Source organism: Equus caballus, chromosome 23 (genome assembly GCF_041296265.1).
Source record: "Equus caballus isolate H_3958 breed thoroughbred chromosome 23, TB-T2T, whole genome shotgun sequence".
In the NCBI taxonomy this organism is placed as follows: Eukaryota; Metazoa; Chordata; class Mammalia; order Perissodactyla; family Equidae; genus Equus; species Equus caballus.
In genome coordinates this window covers 12,389,247-12,411,742 of record NC_091706.1, presented here as the reverse complement: position 1 = coordinate 12,411,742, position 22,496 = coordinate 12,389,247, and the positions used below count along the sequence as shown (strand labels likewise).

The 22,496-nt window shown below is 40.3% G+C and overlaps 1 protein-coding gene across 5 annotated transcripts in view; it reads left to right on the top strand.

Moving 5' to 3' along the window:
* The window catches only part of LOC100062166 (zinc finger protein 782), a 66,892-nt gene extending 59,170 nt beyond the window's left edge, over window positions 1-7,722 (top strand). For all 5 annotated transcript variants that reach the window (XM_070249013.1, XM_070249012.1, XM_070249016.1 and 2 more), the window contains one exon: window positions 450-7,722. In XM_070249013.1, the coding sequence (XP_070105114.1) occupies window positions 450-2,242 (1,793 nt within the window). In that variant the 3' untranslated portion in view covers window positions 2,243-7,722. The remainder of the gene's footprint in view (window positions 1-449) is intronic.
* Window positions 7,723-22,496: the final 14,774 nt, after the last annotated feature.

Sequence of the window (22,496 nt, the reverse complement as noted above, 5' to 3'; positions counted from 1 at the left end):
AATCGCATTAATCCAAACCCTTTCTCTGCTAGAACCTCTAAAATTCTTGTCCATGATTTTTTTTGGTCATTTTTGAACTCATCACATTGTCTTATTTTCCTGTTCCCAGGACCAACTCTCTTAAAACCCTTATGTTTCCAATTCATCTTTTTTTTCCTTTATACCCATTTCTCTTCCCAAGTTTAAAAATTATATTTTCAAATGCCAGACAGACATGATATTCATTTCCAGGTTCATTTCCCTTTTTGCATGACAGCAAGTCCCCCCGCCCCTTCCCAAGGAAAGTGAGTAAAGTGAATATAGTTAATATATACTTGGCAGTACTATATTGTTGGGAGACTTAGCCAGAAACAAAAATACCAAATGTATAGTAAAGCATATGTATATAAGCCCTTTTTCATAAAAAATATGTTAAACTTCCTAAGAATTTCTAACTGTCTCTTTTTTAGAAGACCGTCGACTTGATCTTTTAGAGAAGAGCCAGGAAAACCAAGACAAATATTTCTGTCAAGTTTTATTCAACAACAACAAAACATTGACTACACAGCAAGAGAAAGTTTCAGAAAGACCATTTAATCTGGGCACAGACATTTTTCCTTCAAGAAAAATACCTTGTAAATGTGACACTGTGGGGCCTACATACTTGAATCTTTACCCATTGGCACCACATAATTACTCAAAAAAGAAGGCTGATGAGTTTAATGCATCTCATTTCAATACTAGAAATGAGAGAACCAATATTGGAGAGAGATCTTTTGATTACAGTCAAAATTTGCAAGGTTTTAGTTATGTTGAGGAACTTACTCAACATCACACTTTTCAGACTTTGGGGCAATCGTTTGAATATAATGAACATGGTAATGCTTTCCATGGCAAGGCTGCTTTTATTACATGTAAGAGTGCCCACACAAAGGCAAGATCTTACTATAAATTTGGAAAAAACCTATGTGATAAATCAGCGTTTATTGTCTCTCCCAGTATTCACGCAGAGAAGAATCACTCTGAATTTATTGAAGATGAATGTAGTAAAATTGGGAACAATTTCAATAGGGTTACTCAACTTCAGAGAACTGATACAGGAGAGAAAACTTTTGGTCAAAAAGCACATTTCAGAGAGTATCAGAGAACTCACACAGGCGTGAAACCCCTTGAATATGGAAAAAACGTCAGCCACAATTCAGCCATTATAATACAACAGAGAACTCACACACAAGAGACATCTTGTGATAACACATGTAGAGGAACTTTCAGTTCTCAGTCAGCCTTCAGTACAGATCAGAAAACTCAGGAAAGAGAAAAGCACTATGAATGTAATGACTGTCAAAAATGCTTCTCCAGGAGAGCATCCCTCATTATACATCAAAGAACTCACACAGCTGAGAAAACCTATGAATGTAATGAATGTGGGACAGCTTTTCCCTGGAAATCATCTCTAACCATCCATCAGAAAACACACGTGAAGAAGAAACCCTATGAATGCAGTGAGTGTGGTAAAACTTTCAGGCAGAAGTCAAGCCTTGGAGTGCATCAGAAAAATCACACAGGGGAGAAACCCTATGAATGTAATGAATGTGGGAGAGGCTTCACTTACATGTCACACCTCAGAGCACATCGCAGAATTCACACAGGCGAGAAACCCTATGAATGTAATGAATGTGGGAGAGCTTTCACCTACATGTCACACCTCAGAGGACATCAGAGAAGTCACACAGGTGAGAAACCCTATGAATGTAGTGAATGTGGGAGAGCTTTCACCTACATGTCACACCTCAGAGGACATCAGAGAATTCACACAGGGGAGAAACCCTATGAATGTAATGAGTGTGGTAAAACTTTCAGCCAGAAGTCAAGCCTTGGAATACATCAGAGAAGTCACACAGGCGAGAAACCCTATGAATGTAATGAATGTGGGCGAGCTTTCACGTACATGTCACACCTCAGAGGACATCAGAGAATTCACACAGGCGAGAAACCCTATGAATGTCTTGAATGTGGGAAAACTTTCCTCTGGAAGTCAATCTTGAGAATACATTGGAGAAGTCACACAGGGGAGAAGCCTTATGAATGTAATGAATGTGGGAGAGCTTTCACTTACATATCACACCTTAGAATACATCAGAGAAGTCACACAGGCGAGAAACCCTATGAATGTAATGAATGTGGGAAAACTTTCAGCCAGAAGTCAGACCTTAGAAAACATCAGAAAACTCACACAATGGAGAAACCCTATGAATGTAACTAATGTGGAAAAGCTTTCCTTTGCAATTTAACTCTCCAAACTAAACTTACGAGGCAATTCACACAGGATAGTGTAATGAATCACATTTTTGGCAATGAGTCTCACCCTTTGAAACAGAAGACTCACAAAGGGGAGAAATCCTATAAGTGTAGTAATGTGGGAAAATTTTCAGAGGGTTGTCGGATGTAAAAAGCCAAGGGGAGGAAAAACAACTTTTTCCACTGCTCTCTTAGGTTTAGTGGCTGATGCCATGCAAGTTGAAAGACATTAACAGGAGAAAAAGATCTATTTCATGTGAATATGGAGGGGCCTCACCCAAATGAAATGAAAACCCCAAAGAGGTGGTCAGACCTCCAGGCCTTCATTCCGTTTTAACAAAAGGGAAATACATTTGCAGAGAAGTGACTAGCCAGAGGAAAAGGGTTTTGAGCTTCCAGAGGTGGTAAATTCTGAGAAGGTAAGTATGTGGGGAACCAATGGAAGATAAGGATTATTTCAGTAAGATTTGTTTATGCAGATATTAGTTGGTGCCATCTTCAATGATAGGAGTTGTCTCCTCTTTCTCATATTGGGAGATGGGATGGGGAAAACTTCACAAAGCGGGGATTTACGCCCTGCCTTTCGACAGATGGGGGAGGGTGGAGTGATTTTTCTGTGTCTACTGTTTTTCAGTTGCTTTCAGCTCAAGATAATCCTTAAGCCAAAGTGGCATATTTTGGGTTGCCATATTGCTTGCTTTCATCACACAGAGGAGAAACCTTATAAATGTGATAGATGTCGGGAAGATTTTCACGAGAAGTGAAACCTCAAAACATCAGAAAACTCACAGGGAATTAAACATGAAACATATGAATGTAATAAATATGAAAATACTTTCATCCATACATCAAATCTTGCATTAAATCTGACAGCTTACAGGTAAACAGCCTTGTAAATGTCAGGGATCTTGGAGTATGTTCAGTGAGAAATCAAAACTTGGAGAACATCAGAGGGTTCACAGGGGAGATACTATGAAGATGATGAATGCAGGCAAACTTTCAGCCACAAGTCAGGGCTAAGAAAAGATCGCAGAACTCAGAGAACGAACTAAAACTCTGTTAAGCTAATGAATGTGGAAGTTCCTCACTAAACATAAGAGAAATGTCTTAGTCTGTTCAGGCTGTTACAACAGGAATACCATAGACTGTGGCTTAAATAACACATTTCTCACAGTTCTGGAACCTGGAAAGTCCAAGATCAGGGTACTGGCAGATTCAGTGTCTGGTGAGGGTCAACTTCGTGGTTCATAGATGGCCGTCTTCTTGCTGTGTCCTCACATGGAGGAAGGGAGCTCTTTGGAGGCTCTTTCATAAGGGCACTAATCCGTTCATGGGAGACCTGCCCTCGTGACATAATCACCTCCCAAAGGCCCCACCTCTAAATACCAGCACATTTGGGATTAGGTTTCAACATATGCATTTGGGGAAGACAAACATTCAGTCTTTAACAAGGGCTTACACTGGAAGGAAACCCTTGAAATGTATGTGGACAGTCTTTCAGCCACTAAGGATAGGTTTATTCCTTACTGGACACCATAGAATTTTCTGGGGAAAGAAAGACTGCAAAGGTAATGAATATAGGAAATATTCTGTATGAACGCAACCCTAAGTAAACTCCCACTGGAGAAACATTGAGAAAGTTGTGAAAATGTGAAAGCTTTCTGTCAAAGGTTGAATCTCATTGAATAGAGAATTCACACATAGTGAAGAAAATCTAGAATGTGATTTGTGATAATTTCAGTCAAAAGCCACTTTTCTCAGTACAGCAGAAAATGCATAGAGCATTAGAGACCTCATAGTGACCAGATAGACCAGATGAAAGAAATCTTAAGGTAATGGATTTGGGAAATCCTTCCAGAAGTCAACCCACAAATACTGTGTTTGAGTAATACAATTTAAAAGAGACCCCTATCTTACATACTGCACATTCTGCAGTAACTATTTCCTTTGTCTCTAGGCCCACAAGTAGTCTAAATTTCCCAGCCGCTTTCATCCAAATTAGGTAAAGTCACGAACTTCTAGGTAGTGGAATGTGGGTGTTGGTGGTAAAACAAGTCCCACGGAAGACATCTTCATTCTATATATTCTCTGCTGTCCCTTGTTGCTACACTGAAGATGGAAGAGTACCACTGGAAGGAGTCAGGGTTCAAGAATTACTGTGAAACAATTTCCTTCTCTGTGACAGTCTGACTTGTAAGGAAGAAAAAATCTTGTTCTTTGCTAAGCTGTTACAGGTTTGGGTCTACCTATGAACTGACATATACTAGACATCCCTCAGTTAACACAAGCTATGAATGTGACCTCTGAAAAGTGTCAAGCTGGTATGTATCAGAAAAGTCACATGGGAGGATCCTCTGACAACATCCTGAATGATCATTAGCTATTGACCACAACTCTTCTTTATTATTAATTACGTAAATAACAGAATTTGATGTTTCTTTATGATTACAGTTAGGTTATGAACTTTTTGTAGCAACACAATAGAAGTGTTGAGGACTTCATAATACATCATACGAGGAAGCACATGCTGTTAATTGGTCCCATTAATAATATTAAATTGGATTATTTGGCTAACATGGTATCTTTCATTTTTTTCACAAAGTTATTTTACCTTTTATATTAATACCTTGTAAGGAGATACATTCAGGCTATACATATATCCTCTTAATCCTCAAGCTTTCACCCGGCGAAAGCTTTTATTAACATTTGTTTCTAATAATTGCCCAAATAGTAATGCTGATTTTTTAGCATTTATTTCTAATCACTGCTCAAATCAATTACTATAATTGCAAAAGCATTTTCTGTTCTTGTTCTGTTATTGCTCCTGTGCTTATCCTGCTGTGGAAGGATTTTCCTTTCTCCAGAGTTTGAAATTTATGTCTGTATAGACTCAGATTATTCCTTTAGTGGGTTATAATCCTTAACTGGGGTGGTTTTTTGACACTCACATCATCTGAGATAAGCCAGCAGAAGTTCATTGAAATTGGCTCCTATACTTTTATTATGTGTTTCTGATAACATTTTGCTTTTACCAAACTATTTTCCCTGTTCTGATCATGATAATGTTTAATTCGCCTTTGTAATAGTTTACATTATAGAGGAAGTTCTTTATTCATTTTTTCCCCCAAATTTTAAGTGTTCCTTAAAATATTTAGAATTTTAAGCCCCCTTAAATAATTTAAAATTCTGATAAAGCGTTTAATTTCATCTCAGTGAGGTACCCCCAAAGTATAACCAACTCAGTCAACTGTCTTAGAGTCATTCTTGGGAAACTCAAAGACACAGTCCTAGTGATACGGGACTCAGGCCTCTTTGCTGGCACATGTCCAGGGGACACTCCCCAACACCACTTCATCCACTAGAGAATGTTGTCTGAGCCCTAGACATTAATGCTCCTTGCCTTATGGATCTTTCTTAACTGTCTCTGAACTGTTGTTTCAACAAATGGGAGGATCATCTGGGATCCTAGAGAAATTAGGTTTTCTGTATATGTGCTGCTTCATGCTCTTCACGCTACCACAGGCACAAAAGAGGTCTGTTGACAGGGTTTTTGCACTGTTGCATGCAGTGATGCACTTGATGAAGAGCATTCTCATCTTTTCAGTGCTCTCCACAGGTCACAGTTTGCTTACCTGTTTGGTGGTGTGACAGAATGACACTGGATCTCAGCTATTTGCCTAACTGCACATGACTAAACAATGATTATTATACTTCTTTGACTTCACTCTCTGCTTAGTTAACTGGGTGACTAAGTTTCTAAGTCTACAACCATCTCTGACCTGATAGCCAGAATGATAGGCAACCCAGCTGTATGACCCACCTAGAAGGAAAGGATCCAGGGAGCGTTGCCAGGGTAGGTGACTGCCTGCTGCTTTCTCAGGCTTAGGCTCCTCTGTATCCTCGGGCCTTGTCCTCCCATCCTGAGCACATAGTCTTCAGTGTCAGGTAACTAGGAAATAAACATTCTGAGCCACCTCTAGCCCGATCCTAATCTGAGTCCCACAGATGGTTTGCAGTGTTCATTGGCTGGCTGAGATACATGCGGAATTGTCTGGGTCTTTGCATATGTCTAACATGAGAATTCATGGCTTTTGTTAGCTTTTCAAAATGGTCACTGTTTTACTGATTCAGAATTGTCAAGAACTGCTGCTCAGGGCCCCACTCTGCCGGAAGTTCATGGGTATGTTATATGTGCATGTTTCTAGGAAGAGAGTGTATGGCTTCCGTCAAATACTCAAAATGTTTAATTTATTACCTATAATTTTCAGCTGCTGCTCAGAAGTGACCCCCCCCCCCCAGGAAGCTTATGACTATCCTGGTCAGCCCTCCAGTGCCATTTCACAGCCACTCCAGTATGTGATCCTGCCAATCTTAGGAGTCAGTAGTGTGGGGGTCAGCTTAGGGGCCTGGGTTGGCTCCTGAGCCCCACTGAGAGTTGTGTTCTCATGTACAGACTCTGATTCCAGGGACTGCCATCAGTGCCTGTGAGTATTCCGGAGACAGACCCAGGGGGATCTGCAGCTCCTTTCTGGCTGGTGGCCTTCCTCACTGCAGGGTGATAGCTTCAGGGTAAAGGCTCTTCTCTCTCAAGTGGTGTGGATCTTGGGGTTGGCACCATTCTCTGTGGAGCTAAGAAAAGTGCATCTCAGAATGATATGAGAAGGTGACTTAGGTGAATACTGGTCTTTTAAGAAATGAGTTCACGTGTATAAAATTGCATTCTGGGTGTGTGTGCGTGTGAGTTGTATAGGTGCATTTTCATGCCATGTGTACATGTCTGTAGGGACAGCATATAGTATAATGTTTAAGAGCTGTTGTACACATGAAGTGGACTCCTCAAGTTCTTTATCAGTGGGGCTTGTTTTAAAATATGCAGTGTTCTTTGTAAAAGAAAAAATTGTAAATATGTGTATGAAACGTGGCCTGTATCTGGTTAGCACCAACATCCCTCAGGACGCCCAAACAAGCACAGTTGAAGCTCGACTGTGTGTGTGTGTTTTAAGGATACAGGCAAACATGCTAGGGCCCATGAATAAACATGAATCTTTGGCAAAGGGTTGGGGTGAATCTATGCAGGCCAAGACTCCATGAGGTTTAGCAGACATCACCTCCCCTCTGGCTGAGAGCTAAATGGTGACAGCAGACATGCAGGGCTGAGAGATGTAGGCATTCTTGGGCATCCACTGTTGAGAACACTTGCTGAGCACCTTGAGCATCTGGTGAACATCAAGCCTCAGGAGTACAGACTATATCCTAGAGCAAAGGCTGCACAAACTGGCTCATGGGTCCAGTCCAGCCCATTGCCTGTTTTTATACAACTTAGACGCTGAGAATGGTTTTTATATTGAAATGATTGAAAAAAATCAAATTAATATTTTTTACACATGAAAATGATAAAAATTTAGAGCTTTTTAAATCTTTAAATAAAGTGTTTTGGAACAGCTATCTTCAGTTGCTTACGTGTTGTCTCTGGTTGTGTTTGTCCTACAACAGCAGAATTTAGTAGTTGAACATGGACACTTTCATTGCTTTGCACTGCTGCTCATAGTGTTACAGTTGCTAGTGGTATAATTATAACTTGACAATATTGCAAAGTTTGAAAAAGTTGCTAGTGAATATCCTGTCTAAACAAGAAGATAAAAGTGGACTTTTAAAATACAGTAGAGTGTAGATTTTGTTGTTGAATTAGTTGTCAACACTTTTAGAAATGAAAATAGTGACTCTATAGATGTGCCCAAAGTGTACTGTATATGTAGGCATTATCATACTAAGCCCTCAGAATTCTCCCATCTCACATGTAAGCAATTGCCGAAACAGTTAGAAAATTTTAAATAGAATATCTCATCACAGAATTACTTCACAAAATAAAAAAGAAAATGTGGCTGCTGTCAAACCGTTTTCAATGGCTTGATTGTTGGCCAAACAAGGAAAGCTGTTTGATAATGTTGAGTTAATTAGATTGTGTTTGATTGCAGCAGCTGAAGATTATGTCCAGAAAAAAACAACATTCTTATCCTTTTGGTGAGAACACTTGGCCTTAAGAGTTGAGGACAGTTGGAGCAACATTAATAGTCAATTAAGAGAAAAAGGCAGATGATTTAAGTGTTTTTCCTTGGCTGTTGCTGAGCCAACAGTTGTAACCAGTACTGCTCTGTTTTTTCGAGGTGTCACTGCTGCATTTGAAGTGAGTAAAGAATTTAACCTTTATGAACAGTCTGGAACAAATACATTTGAGAATATTTTAAAAGAAGTTGTGAAAACACTTATTCACTGTAACGTGAAGTGGAATCTGCTAATGTGTGTTACAACTGATGGTAAAAATGTGTGTAGAGCAGAAAAAGGCTTAGTTGGACATTTAGAAACCTTGTTTATTGTATTATTTGTCAAAGGGAACATTGCTGAAAATATTTTCATTTCGTGTTAAGGAATAGTGTGAACAGTACAACTTCACTTGCTCTCATGGACTTAACTGTCATGAGATCCATGAGCTTTTTTAGTTTATTATATTTAAACTTAGAAATTTCATGAATAACAATTTTGTTTAAATTCTTTTTCTCTTGTTAATACCAAACTACTGTGGTAGCCTGACTTGACCCACCACAGAGCAGGTGAGTGACTTAGCAGCAGTAAATATTGTGATTTTATTTTTACAAGTTCATAGTCAACATTGAATTTGTTCTGAATGTGAACAGCTGCCTCTGCACTGTTACTGAACTGTGAATGCCTTTGGAAATTAGCTTTTGCTACACGTTTGACAATCTTTCAGGATTCAACTTAAAGTTCTTAGACAAAACCGTACTTACATGTGAAACTTACACTGTGCTGAAGTCGTATCAACAGCAGCTAATGTTTGAATCACGAGGAACGTCAGGCGGCACTGTGCACTCCTGTGTGGTTGGAAATGGAAAACAAGGAGTATCTTCATTCCCACGCTTTACAACCTCAAACTGTGGCATTTTTTTGGGACTTTGATGCAAGTGTAAAGGAAATTTCCTTCAGAATTAGTTAAATTTTGGAATTTAATTGGAAGTGATTATTCTACAATGTAATGACATGTTGAGAGGCAAATATCTAGAGAAGAATCAAACAGAATTCTGTAAATGCCTTCCTAGCACTAAATATGCTTAATTAGTCATATGCCAACACTCAGTGTTTGGCAGTATCTGCAGGGAAAGACATTTTTAAAGATGAAATACATAAAATATCATTACAGATCAACATTAACTGGTGGATATCTCCTTTTTTTTTTGGTGAGGAATATTGGCCCTGAGCTAACATCTGTTGCCAATCCTCCTCTTTTTGGTTGAGGAAGGTTGTCCCTGAACTCATATCTGTGCCACTCCTCTATTTTGTATGTGGGATGCCGCCACAGTATGTCTTGATGAATGGTATGTAGGTCTGTGCCTGGGATCCAAATCCATGAACCCCAGGCTGCTGAAGTGGAGAACACACACCCAACCACTCCGCCACTCGATTGCCCTCTGCAATTGATTTTGATGATAGGATACAGTAACTTTGAACCCCAATTAAATCATGGAATTCCATTCTCAGATCCATATTACATAAACTTGTACTCGTTATATTTAAACTTAGAATTTCATGAATAACAATTTGGTTTAAATTCTTTTTCTCTTGTGTGTATATAGTAGCCATCATTTTGCCTCTTTCTTCACAAAGCCTAGAAGATGTATTATCTGACTCCTTACAGAAAATCTTTATGAAATGCTCCCTAGTAAAAGGACCATGCTGTAGAATTAGGTTCAAGACCGTAATAGACATGGTGCTACAAAAGAATAAACAAAGCCTGACAGATCCAGAAGGGTCGACTGGTAATTCAATTGCTTGCCTGAACAAAACTCAATATTCTATAATGGAAGTCAGCACAATCCAGTGTAGTGGGTTGAATAGTGTCTCCTTAAAGTTCACATCTACCTGGAACCTCAGAGAGTGACCTTAGTGGAAATAGGATCTTCGCGGGTGTAATTAAGGTAAGGATTGAGATGAGATAATACTGGATTAGGTTGCACCCTAAATTCAATGAGAGTATCCTACTAAGAAACAGACCAGGATGCAGAAATTGGAGTGCTGTGTCTACAAGCAAGAAACATGGGTCCCCCAGAAGCTGGGAGAGGAAAGGAAGGGCACTCTCATAGAGTCTTTAGAGAGCGTGTGGCCCTGCTGACACCTTCGTTTTTAGAAAAAAGTTCTGTTTTAAGCCGTTAAGTTTTTGGTAATTTGTTACAGCAGCCTTAGGAAGTTATTATATCTAGAATCTCTACAACATATCATCTAAAATGTCCAGCATGAATCAGTAATTACCTGACATGTTAAGCAGAATAACGTGACTCAAAATCAGGGGGAAAAAGTGCCAACAGAAAAGCTCCTGAAATGACCCAGATGTTGAAATGACATGGTTTTGAAACTACTAGTTTTATTATGTTTAAATTTGGGGAGAAAAAAATGAGTGAACAGATATGGGAAATCTCAGCAGAGAAGATAAAAATGAATCAAAAAGGAATTATAGAATTGAAAAATAGAATATCTGAAATTTAAATCACTGGGTGAGGTTAATAACATTAGAGATTATAGATGAAAGGGTTTGTGAGCTTTCCAACAGCAGTTATCCATATTGAAAATTAGAGATAAAAATAGTTTCTATAAAATTAAGAATTTAGTAATCTATTGGAAAATATCAGTTGGTCCAACATGTAATTGAGGGAGAACGGAGAGTGCAAAATATTTGCTGTGTCAGGCAAAGAATTTGAAGAAATGATGGCTGAATATATCCCAAGAGAAGTTCAGCAAACCCAAGCAAGACCTAAGGAAACCACACCTACGAACACTGTTGAAAGAAGAAGACATCTGAACAGATTCGAAAAACACGATGTAAATGACCAGGATCAGAAGCAGTGGAGGCCAGAACAGAAGGAAATGACATCTGGAAGTGCTGAGGCGGGGGGAACCGGTCCATCCAGAATTCTTTGTCATACGATACTATAATTCAAAAGTGAGGGTGAAAATCAGAGTTGAGAGTTCATTGCCTGCAGCCTTTGCACCGGAAATATGCACCAGTTTGCTTGCCAAGGTAATGTGTGGAAACATGTTTGGTTGTAGCAAGTCGAGAGAGACGGAGTTGCCTGGTATCTAGTGTGGAGAGGCCTAGGATGCTGCTAAACGTCGGACGCTGCAGGGGACAGCCCTCCACATCAATATAGCAATAGCTCTGGGGTGGAGAAGTCCTGGTCAGAGAAATTGTTCCAGAACATGTAATGATGGGAAAATATGGAGATTCCATTGTTCACTCCCAGATTTTTGCTGAAATAGAGCTGGCCGTTCCCAGCCAGAGGTTAAGTGCACACAATTAAGAGAGGTTTAGACCTCAGTATTCTTGTAAACACATTCCGTAAATCCCATGAGGCCCTCAAGTGCTCTATTGATCACAGGATTTTAAAGCCTCCAACGGGAAAGCGGCAGCGGATAGTCCCAGGACGTGCGCGCAGCGCTCTTGGGGTTTAGGGCAGCACCTGCCGAGCAGCAAACGGCTGGTCAGGATCATGGCTTTGGCTCAGGAAATGTGGCTGGATTCTTCTGATAGTCGCACCCAGGAAATTCATCTTACCTAAGTGCCCCCCAGAGCTCCGCCATGTGGGTTTTCATCTGTTGTCACACAGGTAGCATCTGGGACCAAGGAAGAAACCCAGGGTTGACAGCATCCACCACCTCTGTGGCCCTGGGAGAAGACAGAGGGTCACGGACTCCAGCGACCAGTCCTCTCCTGTCTCCCGCAGTCGGGAGAGGCGCGCGTGCCTCCCTTGCACACCCCGGGGCTGGCCCTGTCATCCCTCCAGGCCCCGGAGCCCTGCGGGCAGCGCCCTGGCGCAAGGTCCGCCCCGGCCGGCGCGGCGTGGGGCTCAGCGGCCACCTGCGCAGCGGGGGCGGGGCCCTGGGCGGCCCCGGGAGGCCGCCGCGGCGAAGGAGGGGGGCGGGGCGGAGAAGGGGGCGGGGCGGGGTCGGAGGGGGCGGTGGCGGCGGCGGGGTCAGGGGCGGTGAGCGCGCCGGGGCGGAGGGGGCGGAGGGGGCGGAGTGGGGGCGGCGCCGCGCGCTCGGCACCGTCGGGCGGCCTAGCTGCGGGAGGCTGGTGGCCGCCGATGCTCGGGCGGCGCCGCCCGGCAGCGTCCCTCCCATGGGAGGTGGGCGAGGGCGGCCCGCGAGGCCCCAGGGCGCGGCGCGGGGCGCTTTCCTGAAATGACGGGGCCCGTCGTCCCTCAGGCCGAGGCACTGGCGGGGCGGCGGCTGCAGTGAGGCGCAGACCCCAGGGGTGGAAAGGGACGGGATTTCCTCCTGTCGCTTGCCTGAGAGATTGTGCAGCTTGCTGCTTGGACACGCACAGTCTGTGTGTAACCGAAAGTTCGGTTTCTGAACCCGATGCCAATCCAAATAACGAGAACAGAGTCTTGAGTGGAGAGGAAAGGTTTTTACTATGCCAGGCACAGGGAGCAAAGCAAGGGCTCATGCCTCAAAAATTGCTAGCTCCCGGATGAAGAATGGGTAGGGATTTTTATTTGGGGTTTTGGGTAAGGGAGGGGACTCATGTAGCTTGTGCAGGTCAGTGTTTTTCCACCAGCCTGCGTTTGGCCTTGAGAGGCTGCTTTCAGCAAGGCGGGGCTGGGGCCGGGGGTTGGGGGGGGGGGGGGAGGTGGCAGGGGAGATAGGAGGATGGCAGGTGGGCGTCCTTTGCCGTTGTCTCTTGTCTCGTCTTCCTGTTTGAGGCGCTTCGAGCGCCGGGAGTCGAGGAGTTGAGGTCTGGGAAGCCTCCGCTCCTTGATACTCTTGAGACAGCGGCTTTCCTGGCAAACTCAAGGACACATGATTAGCTAAACTTTAGTGTGCCTCCAACATCAGGCCACCTGGGCTTTTAACAATTTGTAACTCCCATTTAGTTGTAAAGCTCGAGTCAAAGTTTAAAGAAACAGGTATTTACGTATGAGTGGAGCTAGAGAAGCAGGAAAGGGGGTGGTGGGTTTTAGTTTTAACCCCATATACACTGGTTTCAATGTGGGGGAACTGATATGGGGGCTGATGTTAAGAGCCTGTAACATGTGTATCATATAAACTAAAGAGAAGAGAAAATTGCCCAGTTGGTTCCTCCCCAACATTTCTGCGCTCCCCGCCCGTTGCCCCTCTCCCATTAAAAACACACATGCAGGGCCTTAGGATTTTTATGGATGAATTATTGGGATAATTCTTTGCAAAATCCATTTATGAACAGTAAGTTTGTTCCCACTGATAGGACCAGTTACCTTTTCTTTCTTTCTTTCTTTTTTTTAAAAAAAGCCTTTGATTTTGAAATAATTGTAGATCCCTGGGCAGTTGCAAAATTAGTACCAAGAGGTTCTTGTACCCTTTACCCAGCTTCCCTGAATGGCAACATCTTACATAATTGTGATACAATATGAAAACCAGGAGAATGACGTTGGCACAATTCTAATAGACTACAGACTTTACATTTCAACAGTTATTACATGATACAGTTTTTTTCATCTATTTTTAAATTGTTTTAAGATATAATTGACATTACTTTAGTTTCGGTGTACAACATAATGATTCAATATGAAATCACCACAAGTCTGGTTAACATCCATCAACACACAAACTTAGAATTTTTTTACTGTGATGAGAACTTTTAAGATCTACTCTCTTGACAACTTTCAGATATACAATCTAATTAACTACAGAAACTGAAATATATTATTGATTTAAAAATTTTTACCTTTTAACTTCCTTCACCCATTTCTTCAACCCCCTCCACCCCCTGACTCTGGCAGCCACCAGTATGTTCTCTGTATCTATAAGCTTGTTTTGTCTTTGTTTTTCAGATTCCACATATAAGAGTGATCATGTGGTATTTGTCTTTCTCTGACTTATTTCACTTAGCATAATGCCCTCAAGGTCACGTTGTCACAAATGGAAAGATTTCATTTTTCTTTATGGCTGAACATTCTTCATTATATATATATATTTACAGCACAATTTCTTCATCCATTCATTCATCAATGGACACTTATGTTGTTTCCATGTCTTGGCTGTTGTAAATAATGCTGCAGTGAACGTGGTGGGGGATGTACATCTTTTCAAGTTGGTGTTTTCATTTTCTTCAGATAAATACCCAGAAGTGGAATTGCTGGGTCATGTGGTAATTCTATTTTTAATATTTTGAAGACCCTCCGTATTATTTTCCATAGTGGCTACACCAATTTACATTTCCAGCAGTGCATAAGGGTTCCTTTTTCTCCACGTCCTCACTAGCATTTTTAATCTTTGTCTTTTTGATGATAGCCATTCCAACAGGTGTGAGGTAGTATTTCATCGTGGTTTTGATTTGCATTTCCCTGATGATCAGTGATGTTGATCATCTTTTCATCTGTCGGCCATTTGTATGTCTTCTTGGAAAAATGTCTATTCAGATCTTCTGCCTCCTTTTTAATCAGATTTTTTTTTTGCTATTAAGTTGTATAACATTTTTCTATATATTTTTTAATAAAGATTTTATTTTTTCCTTTTTCTCCCCAAAGCCCCCCGGTACATAGTTGCATATTCTTCGTTGTGGGTCCTTCTAGTTGTGGCATGTGGGACGCCGCCTCAGCGTGGTTTGATGAGCAGTGCTATGTCCGCGCCCAGGATTCGAACCAACGAAACACTGGGCCACCTGCAGCAGAGCGCATGAACTTAACCACTCAGCCACGGGGCCAGCCCTGATTTTTCTATATTTTGAATATTAGCCCCTTATTTGATACATGATTCCCAAACATTTCTCTCATTTGGTAGGTTGTCTTTTCATTTTGTTGATGGTTTCCTTTGCTGTGCAGCAGCTTTTTAGTTTGATGTAGTTCCACTTGTTTATTTTTGATTTTGTTGCTTTTGCTTTTGGTGCTAGATTCAAAAAATCATTGCCAAGACCTATGTCAAGAAGCTTATTGCCTATGTTTTCTTATAGGAGTGTTATGGTTTCAGGTCTTAGAGTCAAGTCTTTAATCCACTTTGAATTAATTTTTGTTTGGTATAATGTAGTGGTCTAGTTTCATTCTTTTGCATATAACTGTCCAGTTTTCCCAACACCATTTATTGAACAGACTACGTTTTATCCCATTGTATGTCCTTGGCTCCTTTATTGTAAATAATTGACCATAAATGCATGGGTGTGTTTCTGGGCTCTCTATTCTGTTCCATTGATCTCTATGTCTGTTTTTATGCCAATACCATACTGTTTTGATTACTACAGCTTTGTGATATAATTTGAAATCAGGGAGTGCGATGCCTCCAGCTTTGCTCTTCTTTCTCAAGATTCTATTGGCTACTTGGGGTCTTTTGTGGTTCTATACAAATTTAAGATTCTTTATTCAATTTCTGTGAAAAAATGCCACTGCAATTCTGGTAGGGATTGCATTGAATCTGTAGATTGCTTTGGGTAGTATGGACATTTTAACAATATCAATTCTTCCAATCCATGAGTTTGGAATATCTTTCCATTTATTGTGTCTTCTTCAGTTTCTTTCATCAATGTCTTCTAGTTTTTGGTGTACAGCTCTTTCACCTGCTTGGTTAACTTTATTTCTAAGTATTTTTTTTTTTGATGAATCCTAAATGGGATTGCTTTCTTAATTTCTCTGATAGTTTGTTGTTAGTGTATAGAAACACAACAGATTTTTGTGTATTGATTTTGTATTCTGCAACTTTACTGAATTTGTTTATTAGTTCTGTTAAAAAGGGACAACAGACCCCAAATGGAGTCACTTATGCTAAGCCCCACACCACTGAACTGAGACTTAATATGTAATGTAATTACAGTTTCAGCCTCTCCCAGGAATGGAATTTCAAACCAGTCAATCTGGAATTACCTGGTGAGCACTAGTGAGGTAATCTGCCTGACAGACGGCCTGTCTGATAAAGGAAAGTGACCTTGTCACAATCAATCTGCTTTTTGCTAATATAACTTCCTTATCTTGCTCCCTTCCGCCTATACAAGTCTTTGATTTTGAATAGCTTACCAGAGCTCCTTTCTATCTGCTGGATGGGATGCTGCCCAATTCATGAGTCACTGAATAAAGCCAATAAGATCTTTAAAATTTACTCAGTTGAATTTTGTTTTTAAAAGAGTTTTATAGTTTTTTGGTGGAGTGTTTAGGGTTTTGTATATATAATATGTCATCTGCAAATAGTGACAGTTTTACTTCTTCTTTTCCAATTTAAATGCCTTTTATTTCTTTTTCTTGCCTAATCGCTCTGGCTAAGACTTCCAATACTATGCTGAAAAAAAGACGTGAGAGTGAGCATCCTTGTCTTGTTCCTCATATTAGAGGAAAAACTTTCAGTGTTTACTGTTGGGTACTGATGTTAGCTGTGGGCTTGTCATATGTGGCCTTTATTATGTTCAGGTATATTCCCTCTATACTTGCTTTGTTCAGAGTTTTTAGTCATAAATGGATGCTGAATTTTGTCAACTGCTTTCTCTGCATCTGTTGAGATGACCATGTAATTTTAACTCTTCATTTTGTTAATGCGGTGTATCACATTGATTTACAGATATTGAATCATGCCTGCATCCCTGGAATAAATCCCACTTGATCACAGAATATGATCCTTTTAACGTATTTTGAATTTGGTTTGTTAATATTTTGTTGAGGACTTTTGCCATCCATGTTCATCAGGGATATTGGCAGTGCCATGGGAGGAATACCAGGTTTGGTAAGGTGGCAGAATACAGGAGCAAGGAGAAAGCCAAGGGCAGAGACTTTAGTGGGATTTCCATGAGAAAGGCAAAGCTTGGCAGAGTAAAAAGTTTAGCGTTGCCTAATTTGAATATTTCCATTGGTCTTTAAACTATAGGGGTGGTTTCAAGTTGCCAGGTACCTGGGCCTGGGATCATTAAGGTTGAGGAATACTGCCTCCTGGGGTGTACTGGCCAGATAGAGGAGGTATAGCTCTGGACAGTTTGCATACTAAAGGCCTGCTCCTGGCTGAGTTATTTGCTATCTCTAAGAATTGGCTAGCCCAGTGATGAGCAGTTTCTCCCTAGCCAGAAACAGCTTTTTAAAAGGTCAAAACATCATTGTTAGTGCTGTTGAGTCAATTCTGACTACCCGCAGCCCTTTGTACAGCAGAGTGGCACCCTGCCTGGGCTTTCTGCACCATCCTCTCACCTTCCAGCATTCTATCAAATGATGCTCCACTGCTATTCATAGGGTTTTCATGGCCATTTTTCTTTTGAAAGTGAGTGGCCAGGTCCTTCTTCCTAGTCTGTCTCAGTCTGGAAGCTCCACTGAAACCTGTCCACCATGGGTGACCCTGCTGGCATTTGAAATACTGGTGGTACAGCTTTATCATCATAGCAACATGCAGCCACCACAGTACGACAACCTACAGATGGGTGGTGTGATTCCCTCACTGGGAAATGAACCCAGGCTGCTGGAGTGAGAGTGCCAAATCTTAACTACTAGACCACTAGGGCTGGCTCCTCAAAACATTGCAATAGACAGAAAATTAAAAATTATACAGTACACATTGGCATATTCTCATTGGTAAAGTTTCTGTTCATGCCTTTTGTCCATTTTCTAACTGGATTGTTTGCTTTGTTACTTTTTAAAGAAGTCTTTGTATAGTTGTGACCCAAGTCCGCTGTTGGATATATGGTTTGCAGATATTTTCTCTGTAGCTTGTATTTTCATCCTCTTGCCATTGTTTTTCACAGAGTAAATGTTTTATTTTGATATTCAATTTATCAATTTTTTTCCTTTTATTGATCATGATTATGTAGTCATGACTAAGAACTTTTTGTGTAACTAGTTCTGGAAGAATATTTCCAGAAATAACATTTTCTTCTTAAGTTTTATAGTTTTTCATTTATAGTGAAAGCTATGATACATTTTGAATTAAATCGCACATAAAGTTTGAGGTTTAGATATACACGTGTGTATATATATATATAGCATATAGGTATCTAATTGATTTTTTTGAGTTGATCTTGTAACCTGCAACCTGAAATTCATTTATTAATTCTAGAAATTTTTTTGGTAGATTCCTTGGGATTTTGTATATACATAGACAATTATGTCATATGTAAATAGGTATAGATTTTTTCCTTTCTCATCTATATGCCTTTTATTTCTTTTTTCTTGTCCTATTGTGCTGGCTAGACTTCCAGTATTGTGTTAAATAAGAATGATGAAAGTGGACATCTTTTCCTTGGTCATAATTTTAAGAAGATAGTCTTTTGTTATTAAGCACAATGACAGCTGTATGTTTTCAATAGATGATTTTTATAGAGTTCGTGACATTATCCTCTATTCCTAGTTTGCTGGGAGTTTTTTAAAAAATTATTTATTTTTTATTGAATTCATAATAGTTTACATCAATGTGAGATTTCAGTTGTACATTATTTCTTGACTGTCACCACATAAATGCTCCCCTTCACCCCCTGTGCCACCCCCCACCCCCTTCCCCTGGTAACCACTGAACTATTTTCTATGTCCCAGTACTTGTTTATATTCCACATATGAGTGAAGTCATCTGGTGTTTGTTTTTCTCAGACTGGCTTATTTCCCTTAGCATAATTCCCTCTAGGTCCTGCCATGTTATTGCAAATGGGAAGAATTTGTCCTTTTTTCTGTATATATATATATATATATATATATATATATATATATACACACACCACATCTTTATCCAATCATTGGTCGATGGGCACTTGGGTTGCTTCCATGTCTTGGCTATTGTGAATAGTGCTGCTATCAACATAGGGATGCATATGTTACTCTGGACTGTTGATTGCAGGTTGTTTAGGTAGATACCCAGTAGTGGGATAGCTGGGTCATATGGTATTTCTATTTTTAGTTTTTTGAGGAATCTCCATACTGTTTTCCATAGTGGCTGCACCAGTTTGCATTCCCACCAGCAGTGTATGAGGGTTCCCTTTTCTCCACACCCTCCCCAACATTTGTTATTTTTAGTCTTAGTGATTATAGCCATTTTCACATTTCTGATTGATTCTTCTCTATAGTTTCAATCTCTTTTGTGAAGTAGCTCCTGAACTTGTTTCTCTATATTCTCTTTTACCTCATTGAGTTTTTTGATGATAGCTATTTCGAATTCATTGTCATTTAGTTTACTTATTTCTGTGTCCTCAGGACTGAGTTCTGGGTGCTTGTCATTTTCCCTCTGGTCTGGAGATTTGATGTGGTGCCTGATGTTGGAAGGACAGGACTTTCCCATTGTGATATTATTCGGTTGCAGTTACAGCCTGTCTCCACTGGGCAGGGGGCAAGTGGCGTATTCTGAGCCCTCAGCCTTCAGCCGAGATGGTGCAGCATGGATTGGGGGAGGGGCACTTTCTCCTGCATGCAGACCCGGGTTTCCTGATCAGCTCTCCTATCTGGTCTCCTGGGATCTTGGCTTGAGGAGGTCACCCCACATGAAAGCTTTCACCTCGTTAGAGGGCTTCCCTTTAGGCTGCCAGGGTGCATGGGAGTCCTGGGTGATTCCACAGTGGCGCAACCCCTCCCCCACTCCTTCCCTCATGGAGCCTCCTGTGGCAGCAACCACAGTCTTTAGGGGAGAGAGCGAAGTTCTCTCTTACTCCGTTCCAGCTCCTCCAAGAGGGCTCCAGCCTCTCCACCCTCTGTCGTGTGGCTGCTGTGACTCTCTAAGGATTTTTGTGCTGTTAGGGTATTATCCATTGGAATATGGTTGCTCCTTTTTGTTGTATGTTGGAGGAGAGAGAGTCCCAGGCAAGCTCACTCTGCCATGATGCTGATGTGAGGTACCGCTGGGAGTTTTTTTAAATCATAAAGTGGTGTTGAATTTTGTCAAATGCTTTTTCTGCAATGATGTGATAATGCCATTTTCCTTTTTACTTTAATATGGTTGATTACATCAATTTATGTTCAAATGTTGAATGAGCCTGACATCCTGGAATAAACTCCATTTTGTTGTGTTTACTTGTTTTTATATATTGCTGGATTTGATTTGCTAGTAGGTTTTTGAGAACTTTTGAATATAAATTCATGGGGGATATAAATATTTAGGGTTTTTTTCTTTCTTTTTTCTTACTAACTTTGTCCTATTTTGGTACAAATAATACTGGCCTCATCAAATGAGTTGTAAAGTATTCCCTCCTACTTTTTGGAAGAGTTTTTGTAGCGTTGGTGTTAATTGTTCTTTAAATGTGGAAGAATTCTCCATTGAAGTCAACTGGGCCTGAACATTTCTGGAATCATTTTTACTATAAATTCTACTTATTTACTATAAATATCTACTTATTAGAAAAATTTAGATTATCTGTTTTATCTTGAGGTTTTGTAATTTGTGGCTTCAAGGTACTGACCTTAGTATTGGTCAGTTTCACCTAAATTGTCAAATTGATGCCTACAGAGTTGGTGTTCTTTGATTATCCTTTTAATATCTGTGTGTACTGATACCATCTTTTCCAGCCCCGAAGTGATAATTTGGATCTTCTTTTTTCTTTCAGTCATGGTAGAGTTTTATCAATTTTTTCAAAAGATCAATTTTAGGTTTCATGGATTTTCTCTATTGTTTTTCTGTTGTCAATATCATTCAATCTTGCTCTTATATTATTTCTTTGCTTCTTCTTGCTTTGGATTTATGTTATTCTACTCTTTTTGTTTGTTTCCTGAAATGAGAGTTCGACTATTGATTTGAGACCTTTCTTCTTTTCTAATATAAGCATTTGGTGGTATAAATTTTCCACTTAGCACTGCTTTAGCTCCAAGGCATAAATCTTGATGAGTTTTTCCTTTTAATTCAGTTCAAATTACTTTTTCATTCTCTTTGTAACTTCCTATTTATCACATGGGATATGCAGAAGTGTCATGTTTAATTTCCATGTGTTTGAAGATTTTTCCATCCTTTTTTACTCATTTTTAGTTTTATTTACTATAGTCACAGGTCATACTCTACAAGATATCAATTTTTTAAAATTTTCAATTTGTTTTATGTCATAGTGTGAGGTTTATCTTACTGAATGTTTCATTTATTCTCAAAATGTGTATTTTGCTGTTGCTGGGTGGAGTCTTCCATAAATGCACATTATATTCGGTAGGCTGAGGCGCGGTTCACTGTTCTCTCCTTGCTCACTTCCTATTTAGCAGTCCTATCAATTGCTGAGAGAGATGTTGAATTTGACAACTATAATAGATTTGTGAGTTTCTTTCAGTTCTCTGTGTCAGTTTCATGTATGTTGATGTTCTGTTGTTTTATGCACACAGGATTATTGTATTCTTGGCAGATACAGCCTTTTATCATGTAATGTCTCTTTCTACCCTGGAAGGATACTTTGCTGTGAAGTCCACCTTTAATGTTTGGCTTCTTTCAGTTTAGCACGTTTTGGGGTTTATCTGTATTGTAGTATGTCTCAGTACTGCATTCCTGTTTATGGTTAAATAGTATTTTGTTTTACAAATATACCATTTTGTTTATCCATGCATCTGTTAATGGACAACAGGCTTGTTTCCATCTTCTGGCTATTGTAAAGAGTGCTGGCAAGATATTTGTGTATAAGTTTTTGTTTGAACTCTTTTCCTTTTGGACATATATATATATATATGAATAGAACTGCTACAAAGCCAGGGCCAAGTAGCTTCTTAGTTTATTACTGATGTATCAAGAGTCAGCTGATAGTTAAGCTAATTATACTGTTCTGTGAGTTGGGCAGCCAGTTCCTTAGAACACTGCAAGATCACTTAAACAGCCAGTTGGCCAGGCAGGTTAATGGTACTTTGAGATTGTGCAATCTCCAACAAGAAAATAAACTTGTTTCTAGCCCATTATAGTGTGAAGCTGCCTTGGTAGAACAAAATGTATTATTTCTTCTGGGCTTTTGTACCTGGCAAGGAAGGACAAATATGGAGGCAGGCCAGAACAGGTGCTATGCCCCTTCTGTGGGGGTCAGACATGTCTCTCAGAAGACAGATTCTTTTTTTTGCTGAGGAAGATTTGCCCTGACCTAACATCTGTGCCAATCTTCCTCTCTTTTGTATGTGGGACACTGCCACAGCATGGCTGCCAAGGAGTGGTGTAGGTCTGCACATGGGAACCAAACTTGGGCCACGAAAGCAGAGCACCCTGAATTTCACCAGTGGGCCATGGGGCCCAGTGAGAAACTGAGAGACATTTTCCGTGCAGCTTTCAGGAAGACGATTTGGAAGTAA